Genomic DNA, 27377 nt, shown 5'->3' with positions numbered 1-27377 from the left:
AGCAGGTGCTAGGTTAGAAGTCCAGATATTCCGCCATAAGCGCATGTTTAAATTGAGAGTCTTTATGACTTGAATTTCTACCAGTTTGAACTTTTGAAAAGTTATTTAATTCATGTGTTAGACTTACTGGTAAGTTTTTTTAAAGGTGTTTTCAGAATCATGTATCTTACAAACTTGCTTGTTAATGTGTTTGTAACTTATTAAAGCTTACACAATGAGTTGCAAGCTCCGGTGACATGGCATTCTCATTTTGTTCTTTTCTGTCCAGTGTATTGGGGGAAAAGAACTAATTAATTCAGTTGGCAGCATATTAGTCAGAGTGGTTTACCTGGTAGACTCCTCTCCATCCCTCCCTAACAGAATTAGCATCGGGTAATTGTGAGTGAGGAAAAGAAGGCCTTTGATTTTGACCTTTTTCCCTTTCATACCCTTCAAACTTGAGCACACTTGCTGTCTCTTCCTGAAAGTTCCTACTTTTTCAGATGGCTATCAGCTTGGAAGGCAGACTTTACTAAGTTGAGCATAAGGTGTTAACCTTTCGTCTGCTACTTGCATTTTAATAGGGGAATCTGGGTTGGTAACTAATGTTTATTGAGCTCTTACTATGTGTTCAGTACTGCTTTGCTCATTGGGCATCTACATCTCTTTGATATTCACGCTCCCTCTCGGATGTAGGTCTTACCGTAAGCCACACTGTATAGATGTGAACAGTGAGGCTGCACGGAATGGCAGCACCGTCTTGCCCAAAGTCATTCGGCTAATGAGTGACAAAAACCCCGAAGAAAGGAATTGCTTGCCAAGGGAATTCCTTTTGAGGCAGTGGAAGGGGAATTGGGTCTGGGGGCATTCTCCACGTTGCAGAGTCTGCTCAGACTTGTAAAAATATGGGTAGTATATCTTAAAATCCCTTTAGGTTTTCTGAGCATAGAAAAGGTTTGGGAAATTGCATTACATGATATTGCCACTTGATGGCAGTATGAAACACAAGTTTTACACTTCAAAATGTGAACTACGAGTGATCTAATAGTCTTCTCTCTTAAAATGGCCACGGAAGCCTCATCTTGAGTTATAAGTGGGTTATTACAAACGTTTTTGTTTAAATGGCATCACATAAGTGGGCTTGCCTTAGAATGCATTATGTTGTTTTTGCCCAAATATGAAAATGTTAACCAACATCAGATCTTAAACCGTTTCGTTCTTTACTGGCTCTTGAAAGTGAGTACTGAGTCTTCTGGCCTTCTGAAGGAGCCACACAAGCCATGGAAGTTGGTTGGTGTCCTGATGTCACGTACTGTGATCTGTCACGAACGGCAAGACTTAGAAGGAATCTGGGAATTTCGTGTTTGTTTGCTCATTTTCTTTTCCCTCTGTCTGCCTTCGCTTGCACCCGTGTGTGAGGGAGCAGGGTGACTTCTCGTTTGGTTCCGATCTCTGGCCGTTTTGTTGCAGATCCAGTTTAGCATGAGTCATTGCTAGATGAACCTTGTTTCACTGACGGGAGTAAGTAACTGCAGGAAGTTGATGTGTTCTCCTTGTTCCTTATTTCGTCTTGCCTTTTAACGTTCTGGATCCATTCTGTCCACCCGAACTCTCCGTGATGATGGAACTGGCCATTGTGGGAGCCACCGTGTGGCTCTCGAGCACTCGGAAATGCGGCAAGCGCGAGTAAGAAAGTAAATTTTCGGGGCGCCTGGGTGGCGCAGTCGGTTAAGCGTCCGACTTCGGCCAGGTCACGATCTCGCGGTCCGGGAGTTCGAGCCCCGCGTCGGGCTCTGGGCTGATGGCTCAGAGCCTGGAGCCTGTTTCCGATTCTGTGTCTCCCTCTCTCTCTGCCCCTCCCCCGTTCATGCTCTGTCTCTCTCTGTCTTAAAAATAAATAAACGTTGGAAAAAAAAAATTAAAAAAAAAAAAAAAAAAAGAAAGTAAATTTTCAATCTTATTTAGTTTGTTAACTTTTTTATCGAAGTATATATCACATACCATAAAATCCACCCATCTGCGCAGTTCAGAAGGTTTTAGTATATTTACAGAGTTGTGCAGCCATTACCACAATCTAATTTTATAGCATTTCAACCCCTCGGAAAGAAACCGTGTACACGTTAATAGTCATTCTTCATTCCTGTTCCTTGCTCCCACCCTCTAGCAAACACCAGTCTACTTTCTGCCTCTCTCTTCCTCTTCTGGCCGTTTCATAAAATTAGAGCGTACAGCCCGCGGTTGTCTGTGACTGGCTTCTTTCACTTAGTGTAATGTTTTCAAGATTCAGGCATGTTTTAACACATATTTATAACATTTGAGAATGAGAGAAACGAAATTTAGGGTTTTTTTTTTCGGCTTTTGGCAAGATTTCTTAAATCGTCTTCGGTGGTGGTTCTAATATCCTCATTAATATGAAATTCGTTTTACTCTTGTAATTTAATGCTGTGCCCATGTGACACTTTTCAGTCTTCCGCAAGAGGTAGAGTACTCGGTTTAGTTCTTCACCCCTTCGTTGTTGAGCACATCGGGAGTATCCCCGAGTAGCTGAAATGAGTCAGGAATTCCCGTGTCACGAATCCATACAGTTTGGGCCTCTTATGTAACTGCGGTCTGCTCTAGCTGGTGAGTCGTGAGGTCTGTGAGGACCCAAAGTAATTCACAAAGGATGTCTGTGTAAGTTTGACCTGAAGCGGATCTTGGAGGATTTTCATTGTTCAATTGCCTTTTATCTTCCTGCCACCAAATTAATACATCTTACTACACGCTGGGGACCCTTAAAATGTATGCACAGAATGAACGTTAAGGAGGGAGGATAAGAATCTGTGCGTTTTGTTTCTCTGATCATATTTTTGGAAGGATTATCCAGAGGTGTATTCTGGCAGTACAAAAGAAAATTTGTGGTAAGGTATTTCAATACAAGACTTCCTTGTACAAATCATTGTCAAAGCATAGCAATGATTATAACAATAAGTAATCTAAACTTGTACGTTAGATGTGTTCTTGGAAGTTGTATACAAAGCAGTAATTTATAAAGTAATATTTTCTCAAGTTCATAATGATTTTTCTGCATAGTAAGGAATCTCCTTGGATGACTAAGCAAATTAGGTTGAAAGCAATGCTTGAAGGAAGTTGAGAAATTTGTAAATTAATAGTGAATTGTGTTTTTTTGGTAAAACTTAAGTCTAAGACTAAATTATCTCAATTTGGGCATTAATTTAATCTAGGTATTTTATGAGTATTGACCAGAAGATCTTTTTGCGTAAGCCAACTTCAAGAGGATTTTTGCCCTTCTGTATTTTAGTTCCTGCATATGAGGTAATAAAAATATACCTTACCATTGTTTTGCGCCTTGCAGAACTGATGTGAGTTCAGATTTGAGTAACAGATGTTTTCCTTTTAATTTGTTAGGGCTGATATTTCCCTTTATTGATGATAAAACAGTTTTGAAGAGTTTAAGTGATTTGCCAAAGATAATTTGGCAAAATTCTTGATAGGCAAAGCCTCTCCCCTTTTCCTTTCCTTTGTCTTTTTTCTTTTCTCTCTTTTTTTTTTAATTATGTCTTAACTTACACAAAGTAAAATACACAGATTTTAAATGTTCAGCTAAAAGAATTGAAATGTCACATGTCCTCGTACTCAGCACTTCCCTTTGGCTCAACTCTTACCAAGGTTGTGGTTATCATGGAACCTAGTACCATAGATTAATTTTGCCTAATCTTGAACTCTGTTGTAATGGAATTGTATTCAGTATGAACTCTTACGTATCTGAATTCTCTTGCCAATATTGTGCCAATGAAATTCATTCATATTGCATTTAGCAGTGATTCGTTCTTTTTTTTTTTTAAGTTTATTTATTTTGAGAGGAAGAGGGAGAGGGAGAAAGGAAGAGAGAGAATGAGCAGAGGAGGGGCAGAGAAAGTGGGAGAGAGAGAGAGAGAGAGAGAGAGAGAGAATCCCAAGCAAGCTCTGTGCTCCATACTGAGCCTGATGTAGGGCTCGATCCCACGACCCTGAGATCGTTACCTGAGCTGAAATCAAGAGTTGGATGCTTAACAGACTGAGCCACCTAGGTGCCCCTAGCAGTGATTCACTCTTTTTATTGCTGTGTAGGAATCTATTAAATGAATATTTTCTATTCTCTTATTAATGGATATTTGGGTTATTTCTAGTTTTGGGCTGTTGTGAGTAATCTTGCTGTGAACATTCTTGTACATGTCTTTTGGTAGATGTAATCACTGTAATCACTTATGTCTGGAACACTTAATTCTAGGATGGAATTGCTGGGTTGTAAAGTATATATAAATTTAGTAGATACTGCCAATCCGTGTTCTCAATCAATTTACGTATCTGTCAACAGAGAATGAGAATTCCAGTCGTTCCATTTCCTTAATGACATTTGGCATTGTGTTGTGTTATTTCTTAAAGCGAACGTCTGTGATAGAATTAAAAATCACACACATACGTGCACATACTCATTTTTAGTTCTATGAGGAAGGATTCATGTAATTGTTATGAAGCATTAAATACTTTTCGGACAGTTGAAATGGGCAGTCCTCCATTTCATGTAAAACTGGCTTCTGGAATTTATTTCAGTCAATTTTGTGTTTGAAAAGTTCAACTTAGTGCTTCACCAGGTCTGCTCTGGTGTACATTTCACTGTCTGTGGGACAGATGTCTTTTACTGCAATACAGACATGTTATTTCAAGTGCCCATGATTCCAGGATTTAAGTGAATATTATCTTTGCTCTTGCTCATTTAGTCTGTACTTAAATCCCAGCATTATAGGGGGGCACCTGGGTGGCTCAGTCGGTTGAGTGTCCGACTTTGGCTCAGGTCATGATATCGCAGTTTGTAGGTTTGAGCCCTGCGTCGGGCTCTGTACTGACAGCTCAGAGCCTGGAGCCTGCTTCGGATTCTGTGTCTCCTTCTCTCTCTGCCCCTCCCCCACTTGTGCTCTGTCTCTCTCTGTCTCTCAAAAATAAATAAACGTAAAAAAAAATAAAAATTAAATCCCAGCATTATGAAGATGAATATTGAAAATGTATCTATAAACTTTTTATAACATTAGTTTTACTTGGTACAATATCACCGTAGTTTTTATGTTTATCTTTTGTTGCCAATTTACTTTGTAACTCCTCAGTTTTCAAATTAGCCTGTAAATCTGCAGAGTATGGATCCCTGAGACCATATTTGCCAGGAAGGTGAATTTTATCCGTTGCTGTTTTCCCTTTGCTGTGATTATTCCACCACGATGTAGGAGAGTTTGCATTTCAGCGACACTGGAAAATTTACCCAAGTGATATTCTCTTAAATGTGTTGAGAAGTAAACCTATTTCTCTATACCAGCGAGGTTTGCTGCGGTGAGAGGGCTTGTTGTGGCCAATTCTCAGCCCGGGATGTCTGGTGTAGCACAGAGAACTCTAGCTTAAGCATAGGAGAGTGGACTCCTAGTGCCAACCCAAGACGAACTCACTATTTTAACTTTAACAAATTATATCACCTTTTCAAGCCTCATCTTGAAAAATTGGTATCATAGTATTTCCCTCTTATTTTTAATTTTAATTTTTGTTTGAAAGGGCTTTGAAAAATACATGGGTTAATAAATTGTTTTTATTAAAAATTCTTAATTTCTTTTTTGACAGTTTTTTTTTTAAGTTTATTTATTTTGAGAAAGAAAGAGAGACAGTACAGGGGAGGGCTAGCAAAACCCGACATGGGGCTCGATCCCATGAACTGTGACACCATGACCTGAGCCAAAATTACCTGGCTTAACTGACTAAGCCACCCAGGCGCCCCTACCTTAGCAATTTATTTATTTATTTATTTATTTATTTATTTATTTATTTATTTATTTTTTAATTTTTTTTTTCAACGTTAATTTATTTTTGGGACAGAGAGAGACAGAGCATGAACGGGGGAGGGGCAGAGAGAGAGGGAGACACAGAATCGGAAACAGGCTCCAGGCTCCGAGCCATCAGCCCAGAGCCTGACGCGGGGCTCGAACTCCCGGACCGCGAGATCGTGACCTGGCTGAAGTCGGATGCTTAACCGACTGCGCCACCCAGGCGCCCCAACCTTAGCAATTTAAATGGCAACTATTATCTGCCTAAGTGAGTGCTTTTATCATAAATATTTTCTAGTAAAATAGGATGATATAAGGTGCAGTCAGAATTGACTAGCAATTCATATTAGTTCTTAAATTGAGATGAAAGAAAATACTAGACAATTTCATAAGATCCATACTACCAAACAGATTCAGTTTTGGCTCCAAAAGGAAATAGAATAATAGTGCTATGTTGTATCTATTTCTGCAGTATTGATTGTTATCAGCATAATATTTTGGCCAAACTTTCAGTTACTGAGCCATCTCTGTTAGAGCCCCATTCATTTGGAACTTGTGTAAGATAGGATGTTTGTTTGTATTTCTTGTTTGTTCGTTCAATCAAGAAATAGGTATTGAGGTACCTGGGTGGCTCAGTCGGTTAAGCATCTGACTCTTGATTTCGGCTCAGGTCATGATCTCATGGTTTGTGGGCTCGAGCCCCATGTTAGGCTTTGTGCTGACAGTGTGGAGCCTGCTTGGGATTCTCTCTCTCCCTCTCTCTTCTGCTTGCTCTCTCTCTCTCTCTCTCTCTCTCTCTCTCAAAATAAATAAACTTAAAACAAAGAACCATGTATTGAGTGCCAACAGGTACAGTGCATGGTTCTGAAAGAGTAGCACTGAACAGGATGGGCAGGACTCCTGGCTTCACAGGCCTTCATTTTACTCAGGGAGGACAGCATTAGACAAGTTAATTAGGCTCTTTGATTATTTTAGTACCCTTGTGGCAAGGCTTGTAGGAAGGAGCACGGGTCCACGAGGGGGTGGGAGGGGGGTGGTCTCATCTGGGGCCAGTTTGCTCAGGCTTCCTGAGGAAGCAGGGGATAAGCCTGCGCCTCCAGCGGAGGGAAGCGTGTGGAGAACATCGCAGGGGAGGGAGAGCAGGTGGGGAGATGAGGCAGGTCCAGGACATTCAGGGCCTTAGGGATCACAGAGGGCTTTAGAACTTCTCCTTGGCGGGGGAAAGAAGCCATGGAAGCATATTAAGAGGGGGAGTCACATGGCACAGAGCAGCCATGGGAAGGAGGCCAGCGTGGCACCGGACCTGGTAAGCAGTGCTTACCAGAGCGTCAACACTGCTCCCTCGATGGCTGCACGCCTTGCTTGTTTACTTTCCTGGGCTTCTGTCACTTGTCTCCTCAGCATCGGGTGCCTCCAGAGATCCTGTGTAACAGAATGGAATTGCTGGGTTGTAAGGTATATGTAAATTTAGTAGATGTCGCCAGTCAGTGTTAAGTCAACGTACAGATCCATCAACAAAGTATGAGAATTTCCACGTCTCCCTCTCTGCATTTCCTGTTTCCTTTTCTTAACAGTATTTTTGTTGCATTGGATTTGTCAGATTCCAGTGCGCTCTGTAATTTACTGCGTGTGTGTGTGTGTGTGTGTGTGTGTGTGTGTGTGTGTGTGTGTACTTTTCCTCTTTCTGCATTGGACTGTAAACTCCCCGATGGAAGGGATTGTGGTCTATTTGTTCATGGTCGTGTGTCCAGTGCAAGAACAGTGTCTTGCACATAGAAGGCACTCAGTAAATACCTGTTGAATGAATATTGAGTATAGACCTGTAGAGTCTTTCTGGGGAATAGTTGAGAACTTAGAAAGATGGAGACCTTATGTCCCTTACTAGTTTCTGACCGTGCAGGCAATCTGAGGTTGTAGCTGTCAAGCAGTTTTTCTACAACTGCAAGGGCAGATGGGCTTCTTCGTCTTTGGTTGGATTCTAAGGACAAATACCTGTGAAAATAAAGTGGAATCCCTTCTGCTTATCAGATAATATAAGCAACCAAATAGACGCTGTTGAATTAGGGAATACATCTTCAAAGTTGAGAGAGCACAGGGGGGTTAAAATCTTTATGTAAATGGTTAAAAATGCAGTGGATCTCTATGTATAAGATTAAATGGAAAAAGAAACTTATAAGTGAAAGTTATAGTATAATCTTATTTTTTTTTTCAAAAAAGAACGTATAATGCATAGAAACTTTCTACAGTATTACATAGAATATCTACTAACAGTGATTACATCGTAGGAATGGTACTGAGGGGTGAGAAGAGGGATGTTTTCTTTCATGCTTATTCTGTATTGATTGAATTTTTAATCATAAATATGTACAAAGAATTTCATGTAAAATTCAGGTCGATACAAGTCATATTAATACACAAATATTAATGAGATTCTGTACTATTTGTCTAGTTTATAACTGTACCTAGTACCCGGAAGCAGCTCACATAGTGATGGTGCCTGTTACCCTTGGGTGTTCCAAGCATGGGGTCAGGGAAGGTCAGCTGGAAAAGCGAGGCTCTGGTACTGTTCCAAGGGACGGCACGGAGATCTCTTCCTCGTTTGATTCTCTCTTGTGGCATTTCTGTGTGGAAGGAGCAATCTTTGATTACCTCAAACACTGCTTCATCAGCGTCTGTGATGGTGGTTTGTGATATCATCCTGCGAGATAGACTGTTTCTCTGCCTTTCGCTTCTTGTTCAGTTTGTCTTTGTTTGAAATCTTTTGACATTTCAGGGTTTTCTAATTAGCAACTGCAGCTTTTTCAAGAATACTTTTTATTTATTTATTTTTAAGTTTACTGATTTATTTTGAGAGGCAAGGAGGAGCAGAGAGAGAGGAGGGAGGGAGGAGAGAATGAATCCCAAGCAGGTTCTGCACTGCTAACATGGAGTCTGATGTGGGACTTGATCCCACGGACCATGAGATCGATCATGATCTGAGCTGGAATCAGGAGTCAGATGTTTAATTACTGAGCCACTCAGGTGCCCTGAGAATACTTTTTAATGTCCTGATAGAATCGGAAATGCTAGCAGAAAGAAAAATATATACAGCAGGAAGATCAAGATTGTGTTCACATTGAACCGTATGGAGGACAGTAGTACATTGCTATAATTATCACAGAAATCAGCTTAAGGGAAATGACAGTATAGAATTTGGGGGCTTCTATATTTTGTCCTTTTTTAAAGAAACAGTGTCTTGGTAGGCAGAAAACTAAAATCACTTCACTTGGACAAAATATATGTTAAAACTTCAGGTTCTTGGGTGCCTGGGTGGCTTGGTCGGTTAAGCGTCCGACTTCGGCTCAGGTCACGATCTCATAGTTCATGGGTTCGACCCCACATCAGGCTCTGTGCTGACAGCTCAGAGCCTGGAGCCTGCTTCGGATGCTGTGTCTCCCTCTCTCTGCCCCTCCCCAGCTTGCGTTCTGTCTCTCTGTCTCTCAAAAATAAATAAACATTGAAGAAAAAAAAAATTTTTAAACTTCACATTCTGCTTTTTTCCTCTTAAAGCCAAATGGCCTGCGTGTGCGCCCCCCCCCTACTCACACAAAGGGCAAGAATAGAGTTTTATGTGTGGCACAAGGAAGCAATTAATTCCACCTGGAGAAATGAGAATACAGTAGTACATGCAGAAGCAGACATGTATTGAATATCGAATGACAGATACCACCGAAAACTCTTTCGTACATGGACTAATGAAATTATACCCACACTCCATGGGATTTGTCCTATTATCACCATTTTATAGGTAGGAAGCTCATCCAAGGTCACGTGGCTTGTAAGTGGCTGAGTGTGATGGGCTGGCGCGAGAGCCTTTGTTCCTAACGCTCACGCTGTGTGTTACCGCCTTCCGTTCATGGCGGAGGAGTTAACAGTTGGTCTAAGACTTGGCAGCAGGTGAGCCAATCCAGACGGAGAAGAGAATGGGGAGAGAGCTGTGCAGTCAGTAGTCGGAGGTAGAGGTCTGGTTCTCAGGTGAAAGTAACTGTAGAAACTCTTAAGGTCACTGGTGATCCGAGCATTATTATTGTCATTATTAGTGGGCGATAAGATACAAAGGTAAAAATTTGGTGACGATTCTTTTAAGAAACGTTTCTGTATTGGGAGATAGAGAGATGCAGAGGTTGGTACAAAGTTTAGGGACTTTAAGGTGGGAAAGGATTGAGTATATTTAGAGGCTGAGGAGAGGAAACCAATCCGAGAGACCGAAGGTGTAGGAGAGGGGTCTGATGGACGACACATCACGTGGGAGGAATGGGATGTACATGTTGGCTGGGGCTGAGGGTCATGGACAGGAAGTTTTCCTGTCTCCTAGGCGAGAGAGGGGCAAGAATGGCTGTAAGTATAGTTCAGTTTTTGGGGTGAGATGTTGGCAGCTGGTGAATCTCTAAGTAATGGTCCATATATTTTCTCATAGTGCTGAGAGTGAGGGAAGAGAGTGGGACAGGATAGCGGTGAATGTGTGAGTGGCAGAGAGAACAGTCTAGAATTGCATGACGGCTTTGCAGGATTGTATGATTTTCTTTAGCAGTATTGAATTACCTTTGTCTGGGACTAGAGACGGTGATTTGTTGGCTTGATCGAAGCCTTATTTAGAAAAAAAATGGTTGAGTAATTTTTATACATGAGAGTAATAGGGCAGTGCAAGTGACAGACAAGGAAGTGATATAATTTGTTTAATTGAAGGCAATAATTCAATCATCTGCCAATGTTGCCTTTACTGTATACTTTGAAAGTGATTTCGGGACTGGCATTTGGACTCCCTCATTATGTATAACAGGCGTGAGTACAGTTTTAGAGCCAGGATCTTTAAAATTTTTTTTTTTTCAACGTTTATTTATTTTTGGGACAGAGAGAGACAGAGCATGAACAGGGGAGGCGCAGAGAGAGAGGGAGACACAGAATCGGAAGCAGGCTCCAGGCTCTGAGCCATCAGCCCAGAGCCCGATGCGGGGCTCGAACTCAAGGACCGCGAGATCGTGACCTTAGAGCCAGGATCTTTAATATGCGCATTGATAATGTGAATCCGGAAGCTGTATGACAATGAAGAATCCATATTTGAAATGTATCATGTATTTCAATGTAGCATAGTAAAATGGACAGGAAAATAGGCTTACAGTGAACCAAGAAATTTTTGTGTTGAGGGGCACCTGGGTGGCTCAGCTGATTAAGCGTCCAGCTTCGGCTCAGGTCATGATGTCACGGTCCGTGAGTTCGAGCCCCGCATCGGGCTCTGTGCTGACAGCTCAGAGCCCGGAGCCTGCTTCAGATTCTGTGTCTCCCTCTCTCTGACCCTCCCCTACTCATGCTCTGTCTCTCTCTCTCTCAAAAAAAAACCTAAAACCAAAAACCAAAAAAAACATTAAAAAAAAAAGAAATTTTTTTGTTGAGAGGAAGTTGATGATAAATGGAAGAGGAGAGAGTGCCCTAGGTTGCATTTTTATTCATTATATGCGGAAACCTTGCTTAGGCTATCCCTCTAAACAAGAAAAATGGAATTCATCTTTCAAAAAGGATTACTACCTGCTAACTAAATTGGAAAAATAACGTGTTTTCCCATTATGGAAGATTATTTTAGAACTGAAAATTCACATTTTTTTTTTTTTTTGGTCATTTCTGTTAATGTTTTGAGTTTTCAGGCAAATTGTATTAATGGATATATCGTGCTTTTGGGAAACTGTTCACTACTTTTAAAACCTAAGATAACGTTTTCTTGATATCCTTTGATACTTCCACCAAATGTACTTCTATCGTTGTGGTTTTGTGATCGAATGCCTGGAATTTCTTTGAAGTGTTAGGTTTTAACGAACTTTGTTTGAAAACACAGAGCCTAGTAGCAGCATGTATATTAGGTTTTGTGAATTTCTATAACATCCGTGATTCTCTCCATTTTCTTTTCTTTTATTAGCATGTTCTTTAAGGCTAGAGTGCAGGTTCCTCTGCTCTCTCTGTTCTTCTAGATGGGGGGCGGGAGGTTCATGGCAAATATTTGGACAAGAACCCAGGTCGAGTGTTGCTATTAGCTTTACTAAAATGAAGGTGCCTGCATTGTTCCTGGGGGTATTATTCCTGTCTATTTCAAGTTCCAGATTTAACCTCAGTTTTTCTAGAACGGTGCTGTGGAACTGATAGCTGTTAAAAATGATAGAGCACCTTTTTCAAATGTTTCGACTTCTTATGTGCTGTATGGTGGTTGTTTTTTTGAAGTCCCCATTTATTGCATTTCTGTGCAATGCCTGCCTCTATGCTAAAGGCATTATTTAACTTAGTCCTAACAACACTCCTTCGGGATGTGTGGGGTGTCATCCTCATTAAGGACAAAGGTATCGAGTATTGGGAAGGTTCAGTGACTTACGTCCATTTAAGTACAGGCCCATCTCCAAGCGTAGAGTTTTATCTTTTTAATCTTATTCGACATTTCTACGGTTATGAAGAGCAGTATTGTCTCTACGGTGCCCCCGTTCAGGGCTAAGTGAGACATTGCAAGATAACACTTACCAAACCATAACAAGGAAAGAGTTACTTTTTTTCCTTGATTTCCCTGTGTGCTGAGTAATCTTGAGCTATGTAGGTTTAACCTGGCAGAGAAAAACAGCCTCATCTCTAGGAGGTAGAGAGAAGCAAAAACGAAGGTTGGTTTTTGAAGATATATTAGGGGCTTTTGGATGTTCTGATGATAAGAACCTCTAGCTAAAAAAAAAAATCCAGACTTTCCGTGTATGCACGATCCACGCCTTTAAGTGCTCTTCAACCTGAAACCTTGTCCTTCTGCTTGTGTAGAGTTCTCAGTACGTGCAGTGTGTCGCCGGGTGTCTGCAGCTGATGCTTCGGGTCAATGAGTACCGCTTTGCCTGGGTAGAAGCAGATGGGGTGAGCTGGTGAGTGCCCTTTCGCTTTTAACGTCGAGTAACATTTAAAAGCTTCCCTCCTTGACATTTGCAAAGAAATTAATGCACTGAATCATCTAAAGGGAGTTTTTTTTTTTTTTTTTTTTAAGGCTGTTTAACAGTGGATTATGCTAACATTCATGGAAGTCCGTAACTCCTAAATGAAATGTTTCCCCTCTCCCTCACTTGGTCTGTGCTGTTTGTAAGAGGTTAAGGACTCTTAAAAGCCTGATGCTTGACAGAACAAATTCTAGGTACTCAGAATAGAAAAAAAAAAACAATTATAAAATATCTTGTGGTAAATGCAGGCAAACATCAGCAAGAAAAGGTCTTATCCAGAAAAATGAATGTGACCCATTCTTTGTAATGCTGTGTAATTAGCCCATTCTCTGTGGGGTCCTAATTTGCAGGCTCAGAAACCTTGAGGGGCTGCCCTCTCAGGTTAGCAAATGTACTTATATGAGAACTCCCCCCAACACCAAAACAAACAATGCTCTTTTACTACCAGAAAGTCAATTTATTTATTCATTATGGGAGATCTCATGCTTTTTTTTTTCTTTTACGTTTATTTATTCTTGAGAGAGAGAGAGAGAGAGAGAGAGCGCGAGCAGGGGAGGGGCAGAGAGAGAGGGAGACACAGAATCTGAAGCAGGTTCTAAGCTCTGAGCTGTCCACACAGATCCCGAGGTGGGGCTTGAACTCATGAATTGTGAGATCATGACCTGAGCTGAAGTCGGACGCTTAACTGACTGAGCCACCCAGGCGCCCCGAGATCTCATGCTCTTCAATTAGACGCTCTTTTGGGTTGATGAAGATGTTGTTTATCTGTTGGAAAACGCTTCAGGAAGCTAGTTTGTCCGCAGAGGTTCGCTGGTGAGAAAGAGGACCCGATTGATCTCCTGCTGCTGGGCTGTCACACGACTAGGCTGGTGCCGCCATTTCCAGTGTAGGCATGCACCTGCCAAAGGGATCTTCCCAGCCGGTGTTTGCATGACGCTTCCTTAGCTGGGTGACTTTCTCAAATGGCTTTCCTTATGAATTGCCTAGACTTGTCATCAACTACTCAGTTATCATCGACTCAGTAAATTAATAATCCTTTTTTAAAAAAAGTTTGTTTATTTATTTTGAGAGAGACCGAGCACAGTGCGGGAGGGGCAGAGAGAGAGAGAGAGAGAGAGAGAGAGAGAGAATCCCAAGCAGGCTCCATTCTCAGCATGGAGCTCAATGCGGGACTCAGTCTCACGAACTGTGGGATCATGACCTGAGTGGAAATCAAGAGGGGGACACTTAACTGCCTGAGCCACCTGGTGCCCTAACAAATTAGTAATCTTATATTAACATGTAAAATTTCAATCTTTTTATACTTATTTAGCCTTCAGTATGTCAGGAAAAACAGTCATCACAATTTGCCATGTGGACAATTTTCAAAAATATATATATTTGGTCATTTTATGGATAATTGACAGACTTATGAATAAAGCAATAGTGAAAAACAACCATTAGAAATTCTGTAAGAATTTTTTCATGGTAAGTCTTTTTGTAGTAAGTGAGTTTTGGTGCACCAACATCATAAAAGATGAAAGAAAACCATCACATATCCTTTTAGCAAAATGGAATGGTGCAGGCTCTGGTTGCAAAATATCGTTGGAGGCTTTCATGTTGAACAGCTAAATAGGTGAGAATACCCTATTTCCTTTCTTTGTCCTTAGAAACATATTTTCACTTATTGCCTCTTGAGTTTGAGAAAATGCATTTATGGTACAGTCAGCTGAAAACTCACAGTTTGAGGTTTCACGTATGTGACCAATTTTATCATCATTGTTAATAGAATGCCGTCTGTCTCCGCTTTCAACTTCTGATTCATCTAATCATTACGAGACACCTTCCTCAGGTAATTGTCATTATGGATGGAAAATAAAAAGTTCTGAATTCTTTGAATTTGCAGTGTTCACACAGTGTCAGGAGACTCAGCGGAAGGACTCAAGGGACCCAGCATGTAGTCATTCTCACGGCTGGGATTTATTTTTAGAGACACAGTGGATCAGGCCGTGTCTGGAGGAATCCATGTTAGGCTTCCGTATGTTCTCTCCCCGCAGTAGTGGGGGGTCGCACGGCCTACTTTTTCCCCAGTGGTGAAAATGTAGCAACATTTGTGTGACGTTTCTGCCCAGGAATCCCTGTAGAGAGTAAACACCTGTGGTTTTCAAATTTTTTTTTAATGTTTATGAGAGAGAGAGAGAGAGAGAGTGCGCGCACACAACAGAGCATGAGCTGGGGCGGGGGGGGGGGGGGCGGTGGTCAGAGAGAGAGGGAGACACAGAATCCGAAGCAGGCACCAGGCTCTGAGCTGTCAGCACATAGACGCGGGGCTCCAGCCCACAAACCACGAGATCATGACCTGAGCCGAAGTTGGACACTTACCGGACTCAGCCACCCAGGCACCCCAAGCACCTATGGCTTTTATTGGAGGTTTATCAGACACCCTCTGCCTACCACGCAGCAAAATTCCAGACTCCAGAATATATTGTTTAGGTGCAGTGAGCCATCTCTGTCATTTAGGGAGAGTTTTGTATCACTGTAGGAAGTTGTTTACCACTAAAGTTCCTGGAAGCCAGCCGAAGGCTGACTGTGGACGCGGACTTTCCTAAGAATAGCAGTTTCAGGACTACGATGTTGCTTTTCTTATTGCGCAGAAACCTAAAGGTAGACTATGGAGACGGAGACGGTGTTTCCAGCCTTTTTACCTTCGTTACGAACGATGCAGTGCTCGCCTCAGCAGCACACATACTAACATAGGAGCGACACAGAGATCAGCTTGTCCCCTGTGCAAGGATGACATATAAAGTTGGAAGAAGGATGCAATATTCGGGGCAATGCAGTAGGAAGGATAATTATTTCGTTATTATATCATCTTTGTAGGTGATTGCATCATTCTCCGATTTTCTTATATTTTAGTCTTTATTTTTAAGCATAGTTGGGAATAATGAATGTATAATGATGCAGTAATATTTAGGATAATAAAATACTGTAATTGTTCAAATTACGGGCAACATAAAAGCACTGAGATCCCGTAAGCACATCTTAGGTTTATGAATGGATCCAATAGACCTGTATAGTGTTTGAAGAATAAATTGAATTTCATTCTGTTACATACAAAATAGATTTTTTTTGTTCCCTGGAAGATCTGGAAAACAATAAAAGTCGTGAAACAGCAATTTCTAAACATAGTTAGAATTGCTCAGAAAATAAACCCAAATACTGAAGTTAACCAAATGTGGCTATTGTAATTACTGCAGTATTTCGGAGGACAGTAAGCAGTATTATTAACTGTTTCAGTTAGCAACAAGCACAGGGACACATTGTGTTCAGCATATCCATTCTGACATACTAATGACTGCTAATTAGATTTAAAGTAGTCAAAAATAATAGAGACCTTTAGGTTGAGAGCAGGCGTTAATCAAGGTATAACATGTTAACTCACTGATAGGATAGCAATCTAAAAAAGTCATTTAATCTTTTCACCTTTATCTTTTTTTTTTTTTAATTTTTTTTAACGTTTATTTATTTTTGGGACAGAGAGAGACAGAGCATGAACGGGGGAGGGGCAGAGAGAGAGGGAGACACAGAATCGGAAACAGGCTCCAGGCTCTGAGTCATCAGCCCAGAGCCTGACGCGGGGCTCGAACTCACGGACCGCGAGATCGTGACCTGAGCCGAAGTCGGACGCTTAACCGACTGAGCCACCCAGGCGCCCCTAAGATTTTTTTTTTTAAACATCAGAATATTATTAGGTGATACTGTGTGATAAGGTGTGAGGTGCTCGTGGGTGTAAAGAGCATCAGCCAGCTAAAAGTGCACAAGTCAGCCAGTAAACCCGCGGTTCGGCCTCCCTCGCCCTGCACTGGCTTGATTTGTTTTTTAAGCCTTAATTAAAAACACAGGATACTAAATAATAATTTTGGCCTCGTGGACCTTGGCCTTCTATTTTGGATTTGACAGTAATTTGTATTTTTTGGACTCTCTGCGTAATGGTGCGCTGTATATTATAGGGAATACAAAGAAACGTATGTGGTCTCTTAAAAAAAAATTATAATCTAGTTGGAAAATATTAAATAGCAAACCAAGGTAGCGTTTAGGATCCTATAGCATCATTGAGTAACTTTTTCAGTGACTTTAAAAATAATATTAAGCTCCTCGGTTTGAGAGGGGTAGTTGAGAGATGGGGATTTGTACTTATCCATTCTTCAGGTCTCTGCTCAAGGGAGAATCCTTCCCTTGAATCCACTCTGGGAATCCTGCCTCCCCACTGGACTCTGAGCTCCTTGGAAGCATGGGTAGGGTTGGGGCGCCTGGGTGGCGCAGTCGGTTAAGCGTCCGACTTCAGCCAGGTCACGATCTCGCGGTCCGTGAGTTCGAGCCCCGCGTCAGGCTCTGGGCTGATGGCTTGGAGCCTGGAGCCTGTTTCCGATCCTGTGTCTCCCTCTCTCTCTGCCCCTCCTCCGTTCATGCTCTGTCTCTCTCTGTCCCAAAAATAAATAAACGGAAAAAAAAAATTAAAAAAAAAAAAAAAAGAAAGCATGGGTAGGGTCTGTTTTTGCCCCCCATTATGTCTCCCACGCCTTGCACTGTACCTGCCATGTAGATTTTCAACAGATGTTTGTGAAATTACTGTATTCAGGTTTATTGTGGGCCTTTGTGTCCTTGGAGTCCCCTTAGCATGCTCTTGGACCTCCGTTGTCTTTGGAGTTAGGGTTCCCTGCCCCTAAGGGAAACCCTTCCTTACTCTGGTAAATAGGAACTTTATTTTAATTGCTTCATTGGAGTTCTTTTGGTGGTTACTATTTGGATGTAGAAGACTTACTTATTTTTTCAACACAATATATATACAGTGTAGACACATATCGAACTCTGAAATTTCTCTGCAGCGTTCATCATTGTTGATTGCTCCTTCCTTTGAAAGCTTTCTGTCTTTATTTCAGCGACAGTGCGAGCTGTTTTTAAGCCCTCTGGTCACTTACAATTTTTTTTTTTTTTAGAGATAATTTAATATCAAGAACTTGTTAATTACAAACTTGTTAACTAGGTTTCTGAAAACAAATAAAAGAACTCTCAAGTGTCAGAGAGAGTGGAAGGTACAGACACAACCCCTAAAGTTGGGGAACAGATAAGAGATTGGAATTACTAAAATTCATACGCTTCAAGGAGTCTGTGTAAACTGAAGTTTAAACCAGGGCTTATGTCCCTGAGCTCAGAGGAAGGGCCTCATAGGTCAGGGACCTAAATGGCTGGTGTTGGTATCGCTGAGGGTGTGCAGTGAGGCTGTGCGGCCAGCGCTGTTGCAAAAGGAATTCAGCCGGTGCCACGGAAAAAAACGGCTGCCGCTGCCCCGGTGAAGAAATGTAGCTGGAGTGTTACCCCCCCGGGAGCAGGGAGCCAACAGGACAAAGCCTCTTCTTCCTCTGTCCTGGCGGTTAGCCCCTAGCGGCTCTTGCTGGCAGACCCAGCTGGCAAAGCAGAACTGTGGCTTCCGGTTCCAGCCACAGCGTCACGGAGCAAAGTGTAGAAGGCTTCTCTTCATCAGTGGAATAATCAGAGGGCAAAAGGAAGCTGGGTACCAGGGTACTGATAGGATAAAATGACTTTATTTTACGTAAGATATTTTACGTGATGTATACCACTGACATCAGTATTAAACAAAAGCAAGTCTTGGGGCGCCTGGGTGGCGCAGTCGGTTAAGCGTCCGACTTCAGCCAGGTCACGATCTCACGGTCCGTGGGTTCGAGCCCCGCGTCGGGCTCTGGGCTGATGGCTCAGAGCCTGGAGCCTGTTTCCGATCCTGTGTCTCCCTCTCTCTCTGCCCCTCCCCCGTTCATGCTCTGTCTCTCTCTGTCCCAAAAATAAATAAACGTTGAAAAAAAAAATTAAAAAAAAAAAAAAAAAAGCAAGTCTTAAATGACAACTCAAAATAGAAAAGATGTGAGGGAGAAATCACGCATGAGAAAATGAAGGGCAGTTCAGCGAATTTGTAACTGTATAGGAAGGAATCATAAAGATGGGAAAATGGCACAAATACAAGCCTTCCACTAAGCTAGCAGTTGTAGATTGTGAAGTCAGATTTTAAACATTTCTTTCTTTCTTTTAATCGACTTTTTGGAGCACTTTTATGTTTACAGAAAAATTGAAAGTGCAGAATTTTCTTATCTACCTGCCCCATAGTTTTCACTGTTAAGAATGTCTTACGTTAGTATGGTACGTTTCCTTCAGTTGACGAGCCAATACCAATATACTCTTATTAACTAAGGTCCCTGTTTACATTATGGTTCAGTCTTTGTGCTGTGCGTTCGGTAGATTTTCCTCTTAACCCCTTAAGGAGTTCCCCTTAACCCCTCTGGTCATTTTTTAATGATCTAATCTGGTAGTTTCTCTTCTTTCTTGTTTAAATGTAGGCATTTCCTGTGGAAATTTCCTTAGTTGTTTTCCTTGATGTAATCTCTTTCATTTCCATATAGCTTTCCCAATTTCCTTATCAGTAAAATGGGAGGTTGAATTAGAAGCTTCTGAGGTTTGGGGCACCTGGATGGCTCAGTTGGTTAAGCTTATCAGACTCTTGATTTTGGCTCAGGTCATGATCTCACGGTTTGTGAATTTGAGCCCCTCATCGGGCTCTGTGGTGACAGTGTGGAGCCTGCTTGGGATTCTCGTTCTCTCCCTTTCTCTTCACCCCTCCCCTATTCACACCTCACTCTCAAAATAAATAAACTTAAGGAAAAAAAAAGAAGCTTCTGAAGTTTTACCCCCAATTGGCTATGTCCTATTCAGGCTCATGACAGTTTTTTTTTTCCAAAATCATCCTGTTTTCTCTGTATGAGTCTCCTAAATATTTTTAAAGCTAAAAATGAACCTCTTGGTTATACAGACTCAAAATCTTGGTATACCTTATGACTTCACCAAGATGTACAGCTATTTGTGTTACCAAGTCCTTTTGATTTTAACTTCTTTAATGTCTGTCTGTCAGTCTTACCATTTCCTCTGCTGTATTATTGCAAATTTATGTTTCATTTCTTACTGCTTTCCAGCAGCAAGTGCTGCTGAATGCTGAAATCTTAAGAAAAAAAAATTTTTTTTTTTTTAAATTTTAGAGAGAGTGAGTGTGTGCAAGCAGGGGAGAGGAACAGAGAGAGAGAGAGAGAGAGAGAGAGAAAATCCCAAGCAGGATCCAATCCCAGCACGAGCCTGATGTGGGGCATGATCCTGCAACCTGGGGGTTGTTACCTGAGCCTCAATCAAGAGTTGGACACTCAACTGACTGACCACTCAGGTGCTCCGGAAATCTTGTGACCTTAGGGAAGACTTAAGTGAGGCCGTGCTGGAAGTGGCCGTCTATAAGTAGGCGCCTAACTTGCTTGTTATTTCTGGCAGAAAAGAAAACGAGGACATAATTCAGAAGGGCTTGTTCCATTAGTGCAAAAAGAGAATAGGCAATTATTTCTTCTCTCTTGTTGCACTGTTGTAGTAAATGTTTTCTTAATATGTGTTCCTTTTCAGCATAATGGGAGTTTTGAGTAACAAGTGTGGCTTTCAACTCCAGTATCAAATGATTTTTTCAATATGGCTCCTGGCATTCAGTCCCCAGATGTGTGAACACCTGCGGCGCTATAATATCATTCCTGTCCTGTCTGATATCCTTCAAGAATCTGTCAAAGAGAAGGTGACAAGAATCATTCTCGCAGCATTCCGTGTAAGTGTTTTGTGGGGTTTTTTTTTATGGTGTGTGTGTGTGTGTGTGTGTGTGCACGCGTGCGTGTGAGGCATTTTCCCTGTGGAGTATATATTTGAGGGCTTTTAGCAGGTGGGAAAAAACTGATTGTTCTCCGTGTAGTCATCAAACTATGGGTGTTGGTGAACATAGAGACAAACGTCACTAATGTATATGTATTGTGGGATTGAGGCAAAGCCATATAATAGGATGGGGTTGGGGAGAAACCATTTAAATGGATAAAATATATGAGTTATAAGAAGCTCGTGGGAAACGTCGTTGTATGCTGTTCATGTGGACGAAATCCTCTTTGGTCGCAGTGTGTTCCAAGAGACCGTTGAGGAAGTTTCTCTCTCTTAAAGGGCCCTTATTTTAGTGTAGCGTTGTAGTTCAGATTCTGGATATAATTATATGTGTGTGTATAAAACTCCGTTGAACAGATGAGGGAGTGGAGAACGGGACGGGGAGCTGAGTCAGACTCTGAAAACTAGGTCTTCTGGCTGCCAGGCAACTTCACACTGAAATAAAGTGTTGTTAGTTGCCTGCCCGGACCCAGTGCATCCGCGGTCGCAGTTGCGCGTTGATTATTTTGTCGGTCACCTGAGGATTTGTTGGGCTTCTGAGGGACAGCTTGGCCAACCCTAGCGTCTTTCAAGGATGCCCCTGGAGAGTGATAATAATGGGCTGTTCAGAGACTGCTTGCTCTGTGCCATGCATCATTCTAAGACTTTCCATTTGTTAGCTCATTTGGTGCTTCCTACTGCCCTAGACCATGGCGATTATAGTTTTTATTGTTAGTATGTTGGTCTTCTCATTTTACAAATGGGGATACTGAGCCAGAGAAGGCACATTGCTGGTGGACATGCAGATCCAAACTAGCTTCGCGACCTGCTTTTAACTAGTATTTGCTCTTATGTTTTCCTTAAATAAACAACAACAAACCAAAAATAAAAAAGTAGTACAGATGTATTACATACATTTAAAAATAGCATACACATTACATTTGCCAAACATACTTACTAACATCTTTCAGATTTTTCTAAGCACACAGAGAGAAATACATAATTAGGTGTGTAATTTTGTTTTATATTTAAAAATAAAATGGCATCGTATTATAAATATTGTCCCGTGACTTTATTCTTGACAATATGTGATGAATATGTGTTCATTTTCATACACAGTGGTTCTCCAGTAACTTTTAATGTCTGTATTCTGCTGTGTTGATGTAAAGTGGTTTCTTTAACCAGTGTCCTATCGACGGGCATTTGAGGTGCTTTCAGGTTCTTTTACATGTCTGTCCACTTCTGTTGGATATAGTTCATTTTTTTTTTTTTAAACGTTTATTTTTGAGAGACAGCGAGGGGCAGAGAGAGAGAATCCCAAGCAGACTCCGCACTGCCAGTACAGAATGTGGCGCAGGGCTTGAACCCACAAACCCAGGTCAGGTGAGATCATGACCGGAGCTGAAATCAAGAGTCAGACGTTGAACCAACGGAGTCATGAGTCACCCAGAGGTCCCTCTGTTGGATATATAGCTCTATAGGTGGAATTACTGAATCTAATAATAAACGTTCACAGTCTTGATAGGTAACATCAAATCACCTTTCATAAATTTGCAAGTTTACAGTTCCATCAACCATATCTTGAGGGTGCCTGTTTTTCCATTCTTCCACTGGCATTTAATATGATCTTTCTTTTCATTGTTACCAAAGATGAGGTGAAAAGTGAAATCATTTAAAGTTTGTATTTTGTTAACAATGAAGCTGAGCATTGTTTAATACTTTTTATTAGTTATTGATATTCCTCCTATAAATTGCTTACTGATAGCATTGGTCACCTTTAAAATTTTTAAACCTGATGTGTAGTAACCCTTTTCTAGGTGTTTGTAGTTAATAATAATCATAACTAATGTTTATCGAGAGCTTATTTTGTATCAGGTGCCGTTCTAATTGCTTTAAGTGTGTTGCTCATTTAATCTCCCAAGAACTCCATGCAGTGGGCGTTAGGCCACAAGTGGTTAAGGAATTTGCCAGAAAAGCTAGGAAGCGGCAGAGCGGGACTTCGGTCTCAGGCAGTAGGACTCATGCTCTTAACCGTCGTGCTAACCTGTCTTCGATGCTGAGGATAGTAAATGTTACAAGTTATTGGGTGATTTGCATGCGTTGACTTATTTAATCTTCATTATTATCCAATTATTTTATTACATGTGAGGAAACCAAGGCTTAGCAAGTAAGTAAGCCTCAGTTAGTAAGCATTACGATTGGAATTCCAGCGAGTGCTGTCTGCTCCAGAGTCACCACTCTGTCATCTCCTTTTTCTCTTTTCTTGGCGCATTTTCTGAGGAATCTTTAGCATTAAAGGAAAGGGAAACCACGAAAAGGAGAACTGTAGGTCACATGAGAGAGGAATTCTGATTCCCTATTTGAAAATACATTCTTTAAAAAAAATTTTTTTTTTTTTTTTAACATTTATTTATTTTCGACAGAGCACGAGCAGGGGAGGGGCAGAGGGTGGGGAAGACACAGAATCCGAAGCAGGTTCCAGGCTCCGAGCTGTCAGCACAGAGCCCGACGTGGGGCTCGAACCCACGAACCGTGAGATCGTGACCTGAGCCGAAGTTGGACGCTTAACCGACTGAGCCACCCAGGCGCCCCCAGAATACATTCTTTTTAATGTAGGAACTGTTCTGTGGCCCTTGAGAACTTACTCTTAAGAAACAGGGGAATGTGGTGCCTCACATTGGCTGTGCCATTAGGTTTCCTAGCAAACTGTTTTTGTGAGTGGTCACGTCCAGATACGGTAATAATCAGTTCTTCAGTCAGAGCAGGTTGTATTAATGAGACTCTACTTTGAGGTGTTTTAGTAGCTGAATTGAATGTACCTTTTCTGCTGCTTGAGTGTTTCATCATCCATATTCTTTTTTTTTTTTTTTTAATTTTTTTTTTTTCAACGTTTATTTATTTTTGGGACAGAGAGAGACAGAGCATGAACGGGCGAGGGGCAGAGAGAGAGGGAGACACAGAATCGGAAACAGGCTCCAGGCTCTGAGCCATCAGCCCAGAGCCCAACGCAGGGCTCGAACTCACGGACCGCGAGATCGTGACCTGGCTGAAGTCGGACGCTCAACCGACTGCGCCACCCAGGCGCCCCTCATCATCCATATTCTTATTTCCTTAGTAAAGATGAAAAATTCTAGAATTAGGATCTTCCAACAGTCTTCTGTTGGAGGTGGAGGGTGAGAACAGGAGGTTTTAGGAGAAGCTTCAGAGAGGAGAAGGCTTGAAGAGATTTTGGAAGGATGCCTAGGAGTGTTTTAGTACAAACTTGGAAAGAGGTTGATAAATGTTAACAAATAGAGAAACTGACTTCTGGAATTGTCAGTAATTTGTTCTTGTAGGTTGATTATTGCCCCCTGCTCCCACCCTGAAGTGAATGTTAAAGGAATAAATGGAGTACGTAAGTCTGGCTCTTTTTTTTTTTTTTTCTTTTTTCTTTTTTCTTTATTCTTTTCCTGTGTGAGAGAGAGTGCGCTTAAGCTGGGGAGGGGCAGAGGGAGAGGGAAAGGAAGCATCTTAAGCAGGCTTCATGCCCAGTGTGGAGCCCCACGCTGGGCTCGATCTCACAAGTGTGAGTGAGATCGTGACCTGAGCCGAAATCAAGAGTCGGTGGCTTGACCGCCTGAGCCACGCAGGCTCTCACAGTCTGGCTCTCGAGGATACGATCCTGGTGGGTGGCCACCGGCTCTCCGAAAGGGCAGACCTGCTCTGTAAAACGGAGCGTTCGCTCTGCTGCTCTGTAGTAGTGCCCTTCTAGGCACTGGCCTAGTGGGGCCAGCACAGACCCTTCGGCCCCTGTCACTGACTCACCCTAACGTGTGTTCATACTCTGGGGGCGTCAGCCACCAAAGCCCAGGGCCTCTGAACGAGGCTCCTTGAGATCCGCTTGTGCCACTTTATTGTGCGCTGTGCCTCCTTGGACGGACGTGAGGCAGGGCTAGCTGCTCTTTTAAATTCTGTTCGTTTTGGTCGAATATGAGTTACATCCTGTCAACTCAATATATTTTTTTGAAAGCTTAAAGCTCCTCCTATTTGATTTGTCTTTGTTTTGATCTTCTCCCTCGTTTTTCCTCCTTCTAGTTCTGCTGTAGTTACAGGAATCTTTGTTTTATTAAACTTCGCTATTCCAAATTAAGCACCTGCCATGTAATAAGCAAATGGAAAAAATTTGATCTTCTTCCTGTTTATAAAAATAATACGGTGTTATGGTTAAAAAAGATGCTATGGAAAAATATTAAGAAAAAGTGTAAATTAAACATAGTTTCACTCTCAGATATGGAAGCCTCTTGTTAATACCCGTAACTTACGATCTTTGTTCCCTTCCCACATCGGGGAGCAACCCCGGATGCATTGCAGTGGGCACCGAAAACCCGAATGGTTGGAGGGGCCCGGATTCTCCTCTCTTCACGGTTTGGGCAGATCGCGCTTGGCACCAATTTCTGCAGAGAGTGCGTGCACTCAGGTTGGTGGTGGTGTGTGTGCCCAGCATGCACAGTGGAGGCCGAGTTTGCTGGGCCGTCGGGCCGGCCTCTCTGCCTTCGGGAAGTTCGCTTCGCGTCTCCATGCTTCCGCTTTGTTCGCGTGTCTGGTGAGAGTGATACCATCTGTCTCCAGTCTGTCCTCGGGCTTTATGCTCCTATGATAATGCCCTTTGAAAAACTAAATGTGGGCTAAAGAGCAGGCCCTCAGTAAGTATTGTGACTATATGAGGGACCGAACAAAACACTGAGGTAGAAGTAGAAGAGCCTTCTATAGGAGTAGATTGGTGGTATTGAATTTAGTGATCTTTTTATGGGTTTCTTTGTGGACTGAGAAATTCCTTTTAAAGGTTTTGGCTGCTTTGCTTGGTTCCCATATTTAAAAGTATAACAGTAAAATTCTACAAGAGAATATCTGCTTGCAGCTAATTCTGCATTGACAATGAACTCACCCTAGAGTGTCCTACATTTCGTCTTCATGAGTGTGTTAAGATTACTGATTATATTAGGATTTCATTTAAATAATCCGCTTAACAAAACACTGTGGGAAGCAAGACTACAGGAAGAGAGTCCCAATTTTCTGTTAGTGCATGGGCTTTTTTCTAAATTGGAAGCTGTTCCTAAACTTGTCATGAAAAAAGTCTTTTTAGAAAGTAAGATATATTTGGTGTTGCTAAATTGTTAGGAAAGTTAGTACCCTGACTCAATGTCTTTGCAATACATTGTCAGAAAGATGTCTTGGATTATTATCATTATTATTTTTCTTTGTGTGACTTTCTTTTCTGTGAAATGGGTCAACAGCTGGCTAAGTAATTAACATGGAAGTGAATAGTGTTTTTCAGTTTATATCTACCTATCCGTTTTTGTATGTTATATTTTCTTAAGTTAAAATATTTACTGTTCCAAATGTTGATGATCGTAGACATTTATCCTAAATTATTTTTTCTGATCATTTGGTGATAAGGGTGCTTGTCTCTTTAAGGTAAAATACAGGTGTGGGAGAGAGAGCTGCTGTAGAGGTCAGGGTCTTATTTTAGCTGCTCTGTTCCACAGAATAGATTTCTATATTGATTTTCATTTTAGGCCATTATTGTGTAAGATAAAAGGGTCATTGGAAGCAGCAACCGTTAATATTGTTATGTCTTAGAAGAGAGGTGTTAGTTGACGTTAGTTGAATCCTACCTTTGAGATCCTCCCTCTGTCTCCTTGTCCCTCTCCTTCTCCCACCCACTCTCCTGTCTCTTCCATGAATTATTTATTCACCTATCAGATGTTTACTAAAGGCGATTATGTAATAGGCAGTGTGTTGTTAGTTACCGAGTGTATAGAAGGATGAGTAACAGAAGATACATTTTCTCATGATTTCGTTTTGTATTTAAACACTCATCTTTATGGAGTGACTTCATGAAGTCACCATGAAGAATGTTTACAACATAAAAGGCTCAAAAAGTCCCAGAGAACTAGAGAGCCAGACTGAGGTTCTCAGTTTTGTTTTGTTTTGTTTTTGTGTGTGTGTGTTTTTTTAAACCTAATTTGGGACTTCTCTAGCTTATCTGCTTTTTATGGAAATTTGAGAAGTACAATAGTGTAGCCCTTTTTCTGATTTTCCTTTCAGTATGGTGTATTAGGAAGAGTGTATGCTCTGGGGTGGATGGATGTAGGCATGAATTTGGCACTAGGCTGTTGGGAGAGTGGCTTGAACTCTTAGTGCGGATTTCTCCATCTGTGAAAGAGTAATACTTAACTCACTTCAAGATTAGGTAAGGATTCAGTGAGATAACAGGAGCCCGGCAGTAGTAAGCATAAAGTTTTGTATTTATTTCCCTGCCTTTTCTGCCGAGGAAAACATAGAGTGATAGCAGTTTGCCTGTTTAAATCATCTACCTCTATAAATTGCATTCTTGCTAAGTTAGTGTTGAACGTGGGCAAAGAGCCAGTGCTGGCCTGTTTGATTTAGAAGAAGCAGCATGGGGGCACCTGGGTGGCTCAGTCGGGTGAGTGTCCAACTTCGGCTCAGGTCGTGATCTCACAGTTCGTGAATTTGAGCCCCACGTCGGGCTTTGTGCTGACAGCCCGGAGCCTGGAGCCTTCTTTGGATTCTGTGTCTCCCTCTCTCTCTGCCCCTCCCCTGATCATGCTCTGTCTCTCTTTCTCTCTCTCTCTCTCTCTCTCTCAAAAATAAACATTTAAAAAAAAGCGGCATGAATATTTTATTGATATGTAACATGATTTGAAAATTTTATTTAAATTATATTTACAGTTTTAATTTTGTACCCACAGCACATGGAACTAATTACAAGGGTGATTTCGGGGCTCTGTCTAATTTTAATTTCAGATTA

General features: G+C 41.6%; 1 protein-coding gene and 1 non-coding gene across 3 annotated transcripts in view; both read left to right on the top strand.

Moving 5' to 3' along the window:
- The window catches only part of ATP6V1H (ATPase H+ transporting V1 subunit H), a 113593-nt gene that overhangs the window by 24480 nt on the left and 61736 nt on the right, over positions 1-27377 (top strand). For both annotated transcript variants that reach the window (XM_047073925.1, XM_047073924.1), the window contains 2 exons: positions 12642-12739; positions 20294-20486. In XM_047073925.1, coding sequence (XP_046929881.1) covers positions 12642-12739; positions 20294-20486 — 291 coding nt within the window. The remainder of the gene's footprint in view (positions 1-12641; positions 12740-20293; positions 20487-27377) is intronic.
- On the top strand, positions 15512-15615 carry LOC124507982 (U6 spliceosomal RNA). Its single transcript, XR_006961193.1, has one exon. It is a non-coding gene; the product is annotated as a U6 spliceosomal RNA (small nuclear RNA).

This window comes from Lynx rufus, unplaced genomic scaffold (genome assembly GCF_022079265.1).
Source record: "Lynx rufus isolate CCGP_SWC_20201006 ecotype Redwood Valley unplaced genomic scaffold, mLynRuf1.p SCAF_12, whole genome shotgun sequence".
In the NCBI taxonomy this organism is placed as follows: Eukaryota; Metazoa; Chordata; class Mammalia; order Carnivora; family Felidae; genus Lynx; species Lynx rufus.
Note: the sequence above shows the minus strand (reverse complement) of the source record. Positions and strands in the feature narration are given on the sequence as shown.